This window comes from Microplitis demolitor, chromosome 5 (genome assembly GCF_026212275.2).
Source record: "Microplitis demolitor isolate Queensland-Clemson2020A chromosome 5, iyMicDemo2.1a, whole genome shotgun sequence".
Taxonomy (NCBI): domain Eukaryota; kingdom Metazoa; phylum Arthropoda; class Insecta; order Hymenoptera; family Braconidae; genus Microplitis; species Microplitis demolitor.
This window is the reverse complement of record NC_068549.1, coordinates 4062087-4075636: the sequence shown is the minus strand read 5'-3', so window position 1 is coordinate 4075636 and position 13550 is coordinate 4062087. Positions and strand designations below refer to the sequence as shown.

The 13550-nt window shown below is 28.1% G+C and overlaps 1 protein-coding gene across 2 annotated transcripts in view; it reads left to right on the top strand.

Annotated features, from left to right (window-relative positions):
- The window catches only part of LOC103569025 (regulating synaptic membrane exocytosis protein 2), a 66183-nt gene that overhangs the window by 20683 nt on the left and 31950 nt on the right, over positions 1-13550 (top strand). For both annotated transcript variants that reach the window (XM_053738986.1, XM_053738985.1), the window contains exons 6-8: positions 5745-5958; positions 8915-9101; positions 12118-12307. In XM_053738986.1, coding sequence (XP_053594961.1) covers positions 5745-5958; positions 8915-9101; positions 12118-12307 — 591 coding nt within the window. The remainder of the gene's footprint in view (positions 1-5744; positions 5959-8914; positions 9102-12117; positions 12308-13550) is intronic.

The window sequence follows — 13550 nt, the reverse complement described above, 5'->3', positions numbered from 1 at the left end:
ATGTTCATTAAAAATTATGTCAACAAACCGATACCCATCTTATATCAATGAATCCCCTGACAATCATGCCTGAAAACAGAAAAATTTTTAATCGTGTAAGCCATTGGCACTAATCGATAAAACATAAACAAGCTAATAATAATCTAAAACGAAGTATCCAAGTTTAATACAATAGTTATCAGTATTATCGTAATCTTGGTGATACAAAAGCATCCTAATCTAAACTCTGAATCTTAGAATTCCAGTATGGAAGCCTAGTACAATGTTAAACCCTAAATGGTTCGAGTGACGACGAGTAGTTTCGGTTGAACGTGATTCCAGCCTATATAGAGCACACCGTTGGGTGTATCGAGGAATGTTGCCGAGCATCATGCGGGAATTCTCGGGTTCCCTATCTTCCCGGAACGGTTGTTGCATTGATCCTGGCGATTCCTCCACCACCACTGTCTCCTCAACGTGCTCTACAAACTCCCCAGTTTTCCTCCTGCAATTCCTCTCTCTCTCTGCCCACCCGTTCGTAGTTCTTGGAACGCCTACGCTATTTGCATGACGTCACGCGGCTAACACGTGGGCGAAACTCAAACATCCCATGTATATCATTGAGAGTTAGATTCAGAGAAGCACCAGCGACCCCATCGTCTTTGCATTACCACTCACTACCTCCTTCCCCTTATTCTTCGCCTCCTTATCCTCTTTTCACTCTTTTAGCTCCTTATCCTTCTCCATCGACTAGCACATCAAATCTGCAAAGCTCTTGTATCATTTTTACTCCCCCCTCCCGTCCTCTCCTCTCGTCTGGTCCATTCAAGTTTCCAGAATTCACTCGTTAAACCGGGGATCGTTCCTCATGCGGAAGATTTTCCTAACATAACCTTGATGATTAAATCCAGTGACGCACGACGTCACAAAAAAAATTATTGTTTACCTTTTATTTTTTCTCGCTGATATACAAACCAATTGAATTAAGTAATGCTTGACATTTTTTTTTACCCTCTTTATTCCTTTATTTTTTTTTCTTTACTAATGTAGATGGCAGGATAGGAAAGAGAAAATTGATTCTTGGGATTTTTTTTTTCATTACCTTTTATATAAATCAAAATTGAATAGAAGAATGACTCGTCTATTATACTGAGTATTTATATATATATTTATAGATACATATATTTTTATTTCGAATTATCAACGCTAGGCGAAAATAAAAGATAATATAGGACTATGTGTAACTAGAGGAAAATGTCAACTCAGAGAAAAGAATGCCAGAGGCACTACCCACACACACACACTCACACACACACACATATGTGTTTATATAAAATATATGTATATTAGTAAATATTGCAATCGTAAAATAATTCTTCAGTTGAGTTTCATTTTGCATCGTGAGTGTTAGTATTTATTTATATAAATAAATAAATAAGATATATATGTAATTAATTATATTTATGATTAATCGGTTGCACTTTCAAGATAAAAATAATCATAACTTTAATCAATGAGGGAATTTAAAAAAATTGATAATGATAATAATTTAGTGAATAAGTTCAAAAAATTTAAACCAACGATGGGAAAAAAGGGTGTTGTTGCTCCCATTTGTAGATGCACAAATATAATGAACATATATTTATATATATTAAGAACATCATTAGAATATAGAGCGAATTAGTCACTGTAGATGGATTATTTATTTTTATATATATATTTATAGAGTAAGGTAAGTTTGCTTATTTTTGTTTCCGTTAATATTTGTGTTTTTTTTTTACTATAGGATTTTTTTTGTTTTATTTACAAAATACAAGAGAAAATTTTTGGAAAGATAGACAGTAAAGTTTCCAATTTGTTGGTATGAATTTTGTGATATTTTGCAAATTACGTATGAGTTTGGCGTGAAATTAAGCAGATGGCGACACGGGTAGGGTAAGAGTTGGAAAATCTAAAGGGTGGGAAAGAAATAAGGGGTAAGGGGGTAAGGGGGTGTTTATAGAATAGAAAAGTCATGGTGATTTATATGTGGTAAGCCGGTGTCATCTAACTTTTAAATTAAGACCTCGGAGACTAGGATCAGTGGTTTCATACTTTTCTCTTTCAAAATCTATGGAGATTCACCACCTAGTGTACTTATTCACTGGTAATTTAATTCGTTAAAATGGGATTTATAACTGATGTAATTATCTCTGTAAATAGATAAAACAATTTTGAATTAATTCGTTATTATTATCATAGTTAAATAGCTTTTTTATTTTTCTAACGATATTAAAAAACTAGTCTACAAAAAAAAAAATCTTGAAAAGTGGTTAGAACAATTTTTTTTTTTAATAAAATTGAAGAAAACGGAAAAAAAAATCTGAGAGTAGAAAATATTTTTAAAAAATTTATTTATACGGAATAAAATTATAGAAAAAATTTTTATAGAAAATAAAAGAATTCTGTTGCGTATTATTACAAAATTAATGTTAAAAGCGCATTTTTATTAGAAAAAAATTTTTACTTCATCTTTCGAGTACAAGAAAAAATAAGAGGATACATTTAACTTGAATTTTTAATTAGAACTGGGAATTAAAATAGCGTCAGCTGATTTTTCGAGTGCATTAACCTATATTTTACGTTAATGGAAATTAATCTAGTATTACCGGCGTAAAATATAGATATATATGAAGGGTAGGTTACAGTGACACCTCAAATAAACGGAACGTAAAGTGAAAAATTATAAATTCAACTCTTTAAAACCAGAAAATTACTACGGGAAAATTTAATGAAATTTTAATGTGTCAAATTATTTTTTGTTTAATTAAATAAATTTCATTAAACTAAAACTTTAACGTCACTTAGAAAAGTTATTTTATAGGATTCAAATTTTCGCGGTTCTTTATTACGATTATTAAATATTTTTAAAATTTTAATCGAGATATAAATTAAAAAAAAAAGGATAATTGCTACCTCAATATTTATAATCAAATTTTTTTTATTGATATTTATGATGTTACATATTTGTTTTTTTCTAAATATCAATTGTTAGAGTACCAAGTTCATTAAAAACGTAAAACAATATTTTTTCGCAATTATTTCCAGCTGTTTTACGTGGGGTCATCTGGGCTATTTAAATATTCATCGATTGATAAATATATCTACATATATATATAGTAAAAAAAAAAAAAAATTAAAATAGCGAATGAAAGAGAATAAAAAAAAGCAAGTAAACACGCGATGCATAAAAAAATTTTCGTGTGCCATGATCGTACTTTCAATTTGTCATTTTTATTGGCTCTTATCGTAGTCGCAGTTCTGGTAGTTTAGTAATCCAATGACTTTTAATAAAAATTTCGTATAAAAGATTATGAGAATAATAAAAAGTTATTTATTGAATATTTATTTGAATTAAAAAATAAAAAGTTGATTGTCTTTATTACTAAGGAATTATAAAAAATATCAGAAATTAGTTTTATTACTTAGTTTAAGTAAAATGGAATTTTAGGTGAAAAACGAGCGCCAATAGTGGCGAGTCCGAGGAGCCCAAGGAATAAAGCTGGTGACAGAAATTACCGGCAAGCGATGCTGGACGACAAGATGAAGAAGTTTCTCGCGGTACCATTTATATGAATAAATGATTATTTTATAAATGTCACAAATATACATATATATTCATTATTATATGTCTATATCGTCGTAATCGTTTACTATCGCTCGCTGAACTTAAAAGAAAGCCTTTCTTAATTTTTTTTTTTTATATATATACATATTTAAACCAATGATCTATACATACATTATTTGAATATTATGTGTACGTCTGTGTGTGCGAGTGCATGTGTGTCCTATGTGCTCATTAATATTTTTTTGAACGCATACTTTTTTTTGAATTTTTGAATTTAATAGAATAAAAAACAAACATCGAAACTTGAACACATTTTTTATACTATTATTTAAAAATGTTTTATTATCTTTGTGTAGATAAATTTTTATTATTAACAATTTGACTATTTGATACTTTTAAAAAACTGATAACACACAAGACTAAGTATAACACAATGATAATTAAATATATGATAAATTGCAGTAATTAATTTTTTGATTTTTATTTTAATTAGACGGATGATATTTATTAAAAACTAACTAAAGAGGAAATTTATATTTTATTGATCGTCGAAATAGAGGTGGCTGAGGCAGCCGTTCGGCACGCGCGTGGCTCGGGCGATCACCGAAGTTAAGTAGCATCGAGCATGATCACTACTTGGCTGGGTGACCGTTTAGCCACACGTCGGGTTCGAACGAAGGTCTCTGATCGCTAAGCGCGGGATGAAGATCCAGTGATCGGTCAAATGGGAATTTTGTCGATCACTGGAGCTTCACCCAAACCGAACTGTACTGGCTAGGTTTTCTCTGTAGTTTCCCTAGCCACTGCACCTCCATTGCACAAAGGAGGTTGCAGGGCATCACCGGAATGATGCCCTGCAGAGGAGGAGAAGTTAAGCAGTTTGCGATATAAAGGCAAAAAGTGTAAAAGGCCGTAATTGCGGCTATACACTAGAAAACAATTAAAATTAAAAAATTGATCGTCAAAATAATGATTAGTACTGAAAAAAATTTTAATTAGTCTGGCAGACGCGCGGTGTCGCTTATTCTTGACAGAGTAGACTAAGATGCCAAGAAACTGAGTTTAGTTGCCGAACTTTTTTTTAATTTATTGATAATAATATTGATCGGCAACGATCTGAGTATCGATTTCTTATAGGGTTCTATTCTAAGATGATCTGAAGCTAATGCTGAAGTTATTGAGATGATTGGTTGATTATTTGGAGTTCTATTGTGTTTGCGTACATGCGAACGAACGAACGACCAAATTTACCGACAGCACGAAAATTATAAAATAAATTTGATTCTTTGACGTCAATGTTTGAATAAGTGAAGCTAAAGCTAATTGAATCTTGTTTATCAGTCATTGGGTTCTCTTAGTCATTGGATTTTTTTCCGAAATCACTCTACTAAATTATCATAATTAAAAATTAATTTTTATATCATAAAAAAAATTCTGTCAGCAGTTATTTGAATATTCGTTTTAATCGATTTAATGACAAAAAATCAATGCTAATGACGAGACAATATTTTAAATTTCACACAGAAAATAGATAAAGTCACATCAATTTTTTTTGGCACACGTACACATATATGCGATACATAACATTCAATTTTTTTTTTTAAATTAATTCTCATGGAAAACTCTATCGCAAAAAAAGTATGATTCAAAATTCTAACTTCCAAATTTGAAACAAATAAAAAAAACTCTATTGTAACCGAAATTTTTTTTTAGTTAAGAAAAAAAAAATTTGAGTTTTTCATGGGAGTTACAAATTAAAAAAAAATTATAATAAATTTTATTTATACGAATTTAACTATGAAAATTTTTGTCTTATATAATAATTTATGCTTTTTTTTTTAAATATATGATAAATTTATACACAGCTCAACACACTTCCAGTAAAACTTCATCGGCACAGATAACAGCACATTGTATGTTTTATAATTAATTTATTACAAACATTAACCCAATATTTTTGCAACTAAAATTAATTAATTAACATAAACAATAATTTTTAATCCCCATGACCATGAAAACTGCCTTATGTAAATAGGATATTTCAGTAAACAGGACTAGTGATATTTAGGGCTTAGTTATTTGATCATTTAAAAGTAAAGTAAATGAAAAAATAAATTAGAGACAAAAAAGAAAGGAAAGATTTTTGGATCTACTATAGGGAAGGGGTACTATCATCATGTCGGAGGTTCAGCTTCGATATCTGGTGGCTCCCGTAGACATGGCCCTCATAATGGACATCATATCACCGGAACCGGCATAATTACCACTGAATATAATGGTCATCATCCACCGCGAGAACCCCGAAAAGAAGAAAACACTCTTGTAAGACGGAGTTTCCGGAGAAGCGATGAATGGCGCGCCGACAGCCGGAGGTGCGTTTTTTTTTGTTTTATTATTTTAATTTCCATTCGTTTTTTTTTTTTATTATTTATACTTTATATTGAAAACTTTTATAAGAATGAAAAAGTGTGAAAATAGACACGGACATCATTCTCAAATATTTTTTTATAGATAATAATTTAAAAGTGACTAAATTTCTAAGCAAAGTGGGTCCATTGGGAAAATAATGGTAGAAATTTAGAGAAAAATTTTTAATGATCGATATGAATAGAAAAAGTTTTTTAAACTCCATTTCCATGCATTCATTTAAAAGCGTTATTTTATTAGTTTCATTTTTCTGACGATGATTCGTTTCCGTTTTATTGAACATTCAAGTGAAAATAACGATGTTTTGTCGTTATAAAATTTTTTTGAAATATTCAAAGCTCGTATTATTCCGTTATAGATCCCACTAGGGCGTATCCTAGTGAAATGTACTATTGAATAGATATAAGGCCATGATAAAATTTTTTTTTACTTATCGATGTATTTTTAATTTTTTTCTACGCCCTTATGGTTTCCAGTATCTATTCCGCGAACCATAAGGGCTTTTCATTTTTTTTGTGCTTGACGTACTTTTCATTTAAAAATTTTAAAATAAAAAAAATACAAATTTCGAATTTTTTTCACGCCCTTATGATTCTCAGAATAATATCAGGAACCATAAGAATATAATTTTTTTTATCTATTACCGGTGGAATTTTAATTTAAAAGTACGAAAATAAAAAAATACAAATTTTTAATTTTGTACCTCTTTGTGGTTTCTGTTACTATTTCCAAAAAAAATATCAGGACGTCCAAATTTTTTTTAATTAATACTTTTAAGTAAAAAATATATCAATTATCAAATAAAAAAAACTTTTAATGCCTGTATAGCCCCTGGTACTTTTCCCTGGAACTTTAAGAATGTCTACAAAAATTTCAAAATTTTTTATTTATTTATTTTTTTACTTCTGCATGAAAAGTACAATTAGCAAAAAAAAAATCTTTTTTACACAGAAAAAAAAAGTTATTTTAAGTAAAGAAAATATTTTTGAAGACAAACGTTTTCGGGAACCAAGTCAAGATTTTTTTGATCCAAGAGAATTTGTCTTGAAGATTTCTGCTTTATCTGAGAAAGTTTAGGTCTCCAAAAAAATTTTCTTGAATCAAGAATATTTACTTTCAGTCGAGAATTTTTTTTTTCTGTATACGCTCTTGTGATTTCCAAATTTCATAATGGCGTATAATTATCCATAGGCTCTTATGTCACTAAAAAGTCTCATCATTAAAATATTGAATAATCAAATTTTATTCCATTAGTTTTAAATAAACCAACTTTATAACATATTGTCATAATTTTAAATTTATCAGCGTATATATTTTTCGAGTGACCCATTTTGCTTATTTCCTCCAATCATTTATTTACGTTATCAATTAAATGACTCTCAATTCAATATTATGAATATTTAAATAACGTCGTTATTCTTGATACATTTATAAACATCTTTAAATATTTAATTTAAATAAAATATATAAACTCATTCTCTGTATCATAAATAAACTGAGTGTCTCTTTGACAAAATTAATTTAAAGTAAACGTTAAAAAAAAAAAAAAGTAAAGATTATTACTGTTTATGGATTCAAAGTTTTGCTTGAAGCTCATTACCACGACAAAAACAATTTTTTTATTTTTTTTAATTGTGTACAAGTACTTTGAGAACGAGAGAATGAGAGAACGAAAATAGTGAGTTAAATTGAGAGGACTGTGGAATCTATAAATGTAGATGGAGTGAGGAATTTGAGGTCATACACTCAAGTTGTGGAATCGAATCGACTTGTACAGAAGTAGAGGTAAAAAGAATCCTGTCTGCCCTCAACTGAGTAAATGACAAAAAAAAAAATTGAATAAACTGGTGAAGAAAAAAAGAGAATGATGTCCTGAGAAAAATCAATGTAGAAAAATATCACAAGTGGTATTTAAGATGCAAGAATATTCATAAATATAATAATAATAAAGGGGAAAAATTATATATGGATGGAAAATTTACTCATGCATAAAAAAATCTGATAGATCGTTAGATAGCGAAATAAATCATAAAATTTCATTGTCAATCATCGTTTCTGCTTAAAACTTCTTTTGATTTCTGATGATATTTTTAGTCATCTGACTTGTCCATCTTTCATCTCATCAATTTTCATATAAATTTTATGAGACTGAATGAGAATAAATGGAATTTTTAAGCAGCATACGATACAAATGCATCAAAAACAGTGAAAAATTTTGTGTTTCAATTAAACCACACTCATATTAAATATCTAATGATAAAATTTCATGACACAAAATACAATAATAATTTTTAATTAATTATTAATTAGGACATTTTATTTTAATGATAGGAAGGGTAATAATTATGATTTCTAACAATTAATTATTGATGATAATTGATAATTAACGATTATGTAATCTTTGAATAATAACATTTCTGCATAATTAAATATCATTGACTATACTAATGAGACAATTAGTTTTATGAAAAATATAAGACATTTATTAATTAAAATTTTTTATAGAGAAACGGGGGCAAAATGGGCCCTTTAAGAAATGAGAGCTTATTTATAATATAAATGTCAGCCCATTTTACCCTTAGGGGTCCATTTTGTTTCACTCTTCCCTAATAATGGAAGAGGTGGAAATGGGCCACTTAAAATTTTGAGTGCCTCGAATGATTTGGGGGCCATTCCCCCCTCCCTTCCCCTAAATCAAAATTTGATGCATGCGTTTGAAAATATTTTTATTAAATTATTAGTATAAAAAAAAAAAAATCAAATAATACGTGACTGTAAAGGAAATTTGTTGAGATAATTTTTGTAACTCGATGGTTGTGTCATGGAAATTTAAACTATAAGTAAAAAAATAAAATTGAAACACAAAATAATTTACTGTATCATCACAACAACACCCATTAGGTTCACTGAAAGAAGGGGGAAAAAGACAGTGCGGTTTGATGGTGGGACCAATGTTGCTGGTGAAGAGGATTGGTCTTGGGAGGCTGATCGTCAAGGTAGTCAAGACAGTGCAACCAAAGACTCTGGTATAGACACCTCGAGTACTTTCACGAGCAGTGAAGACAGCAACCGCGGTGATTTACCCAAGGTACGGCTGCTTCGCAAGCCGGTTACATATTTTATATAACTCCAGTTTTCTTGTATATATATTTATATATGTATATAAATATATAAATATATCGCCTTACTAATTCCAAAAAGACGGATTTGTTACGTCCTTTTGGCTTGAGGAAGCTCCCTAAAGCTAAAAGGGTGAATTCAAATCTAAGACTCTTCAGAATTAGTAACGAGATATATGTATGAGAATGTTAGTGAGCAAATATTCAACTAAATATTTCAGTTAAAAATTAAAATAGTAGTTCGTTGGTATTTATTAATAAAAAATAAGATAATTACAAAGTTGCATCATTTAGATTATTATGATTAGAATATAAATCATGAGCAAAAAAAAAATTCATGAATAAATACTATCATTTTTCATTAATAATATCGTGTTAGTTTTTATGATCGACAAACAAGTAGAATGAGTCGGTTGTGATCAGACATTATTATATTTGTTAGTTCAAAGTTCTATCAATATGACGGTAAAGAGTGAGAACAAGAAACGCGTGGAGGACAATCTGATATATAAAAAAGTTTATAATTAAATGATATATATAGAATTATATTTTTTCAACAGGTTAAAATTATTTGTATCTGAATCACGTTTCAGTTATAACTTTTTTAACGGTCTATGATATTAAATATATAAAAAGACTTGAATGATCCAATATCATAACTTGTTTTTTTTTTTTAACGGATTAAGTTTTTTTATCAACATACTCCGTTTAAAATTAACAGATAAATGCATCATTATATATATATCTATTTATATATAATCGATTACCCATCATAAGCCTGGTCTAGGAGACGTAGGAAAAATTTCTCTATGAATTTGTTTCCACTAGCATTCGATTAGTTTTGTCCTCGACTACCCGATATAAGATACTTTTATTTTGTATAATTTTGAACGTCACGCTAACATCTCTATTATTCTAGTGCTTATAGTGCTAAAATCATGAAATATATATAGTAAATTTTCCTCATTAATTTGTCTATTTTTTCCTTCTCTTAGTTTATAATTTTAATAATTTTAAGGGAGGCTGATACTGCTGTTCTTAAAAAATGGGCAGTAAGTTCACTTACTGCTTTTCTATCTTACCTATGTTAATTTAATATTAATTAAATATGAAAGCAGTAAGTTACTGCCCTTTTCGTAAGAACGGCAGTATAAGGGGTTGTCTGATCCAAATTTAAAAAAAAATTGTTGTGGGGGAAGTAGTTTTGGACTCTGTAACTGCTGTTTGAAAGAAGAAGCTTATTACGAGTAGGCGTATGACGGGTAGTCAATTGTATATGCACATATATATATATATATATATATATATATATATATATTCATGAAATAATTTTTATTTTAATGGTGCAACTTTTTAAATAAAATAAAAAATTATTTTGTTTTATTATTATTATTATTATTTATTGATTTATATTAGTAATTCAATTAGATTATTGAAGTAGTGCTACTTAGATTGCTATTTTTTTTTTTTACGAAATATTAATTAAATTTATTTATTATTTTAATTAAACGCCGTATTGAAAAAATAAAACTGAAGTGAGCTTTTTTATTGTTAAATTGATTTGATACTTGCTGATAATTAAATAAATAATAGAGCTGGTAAAAAAACATCAAAGCTAGGAAATTATTGAATTAATTTTGTTATAAATGTATAACAATATTTATGTATTTTTATGAAAGAAAAAAAAATTTATTGGGTTTTAATGGTTATAGGATTTTTAATACTCGTATAGGATAGCGTACGAGACTACTTAATTACTGCAATTGATAATATTTTTTAGGTATAATATTATTATACGCAATGTTAAAAAAGAGAAATTGTATTATGAGAAGAGTATACTTTTTACTTATTTCATTTTATTGAAGTTAGTTTTATTGCTGACCCTGTTAAACTTTTTAAGCTTTTTGGCAAGAACCAAAAAGTGATTTGAAAACTGCTCATACACATACATTTGCACGTAGACACACTTTCTTTAAAACTTGAGAGCTAAGAATAAACGCGTTCCAACAAAAAACCACTGCAGTGTAATAAAATTTTTATAAAAAAAAGAAAAAAAACTAAAACTATATTTTTTTATTTTATGTTTTTTTACATTTTCTCACATTCCAATAACTTTTTTTTTACATTTTACTGAAGTACGCAGTTATTCTCATCAACATATCAACATACTTATTCCAATTTCGCCAAATATTGTAATCGATTGATAGATCAATCAAAAATTTCAGGTGACGGAGTCCAAAAAAAATTATTTGACTCTCCCTATTTTCCAAAAAAAAAAAATTGATTAACTTATAATAAAATTTTTAAAAAATTCTATTCCATAGCCGAGAGAGTGAGGAAAAGAATGAACGTCTGGGTGCTACTGTGAGAAAGAGAAAAATTAATAAATAATTTAGAGGAAATTAAATTTAGCGGCCCCTATCCCTAAAGTAGATCCACCTTTCAGCGAAAAATTTTTTAAATTTAATCAAACAACTAAAAATTTTATTTTTCATCATCAAACAAGTTAATTTTCTAAAATTTACACATTCATTTTAAAATTAATAAAGAAAAATAAACCAATACTTGTAATTACACACAAAAAAAAATAATTCTGAACATTAATTGTCGCATGTTAAAATTTCTTACTCTTTTTCTTTAAATCTATCATTTACTACCTTCTTTTAAATTTACTACTCGTGATTCTACAACGTAACCGCTTGTGTGTGTTGTTTAAACTGCTTTTATGCTTATAGCCTTTTTACTATCAATAAAATTCACCACAATATATTCAGTGAAATAATATACACATATACAGCTAATAAAATAATTTTAATTACTGTGTAAATAGTGTAAATAAAGTAATTTTATTGAATTATTGTGTCACTTAAATGTAGTGCGATTGCAAGCACGTGGGTTGATGTTAAAAAAAAAATTAAATTAATTTTTTTATTATAAAAAACAAATGTATACTGTGCTAATGAAATTTTTTACGGGCGTCCTTAGCAATCGCAAGCGAGCAGTGATGGTCAAAAAATAATAGTCCATATGATACTACGTAAATCAGCTGGACCAGGAAGTATATTGGGCCTTAAAGTTGCTGGCGGACAATTATTGGACGACGGTAGAATAGGTGCTTTAATTGAAAAAGTTAAAGAAGGTACACCTGCAGCTGTTGATGGTCAATTAAGACCAGGTAAATTCAATTATTTATTTTAATTATTTATTATTATTATTGATTTTTTTTTTTTTTAAAGTTGATCTGTAAAAACTAATTATAAAAAAAAAATATTTATCAGATAAAACCTTAATATTTAATCTAGCATAGGAGTTTTAAAAGATGTTGATACTTTATTTAAAATTTTGTTTTTTGCGAAACGAATTTTGATATTTTAGTAAAAAAAAAATTTTTTTCATTTTTTTCCGCCATTTTTTAAATAATCTATGATTGTTAATACTAAGCAAAAATAAGATAAATCAAAACAATTAATAGAGATAATCAGGAAACAAATTAATTCTGGTGATGCTAATTATTGGAATTGGTTGACATTCCACTTGCTAACGAATATCATGCTACGATAAGAAGACAGAGTATTTATTTAATTAACTATTTAAATATCATAACACCGTAGTAGATAAGTCTTCTGATTATGAGGTTTGAAATAATTTTAATAAAACATGTAATTCGGGATTTAAAATACGTATGAAAAATATAATTTGGATTAGTGGTTAAATTTATTGCATAAGAATTTACGGTAAATTGAATGAAATTTCACAGTAAGAAGACCGCACGGTAGACTCGAACTTTGGACTTGCTATGAGACATGTGTGGCTACTGACTCACGCAGAATTATAAGTTTAAAATTTACATAATGATTATTTGTAAAAAAAGAAAGACTACATTCACTTAATTTTTTACTGATTTAAATAAGGGTTCCTACTGTTAAAAATGCATAAGGGTGATTGTTTTTTAAAATTTTTTCATTTATCAATTAACTAAAATAGAAATCATAGTAATGGTCTTGTGATTAAACGGTAAAAAAACACAACACTATAATTAAACGATGTCCCGGTGGTCGGACAGATTATTTCGATGTATAGAAATGAAATTATATTATTTTTAAAATTAAATTTTAGTATAAATATCAGTTAGATCTTTAACATTATTTATTTATCGTACCGAAACTCAATAAATTATTATTTAATGTCATTAACAATCACTGCGGTCCAGAGAATGGAACATTAAAAAACAATCCAGTATAATGACGTTAAAATACTACTGACAATTATGAGCTAATGAGTGTTTAATAACTGATGGCAACTACAAGACTATCGGTGCCAGTAAATAAACACTTTATTTATTATATTTAAATAGATTTATCTAATAAAATTAATTTTCTTATCAGTCGGCATATTTTATAAATGATTTTCAAAAAATT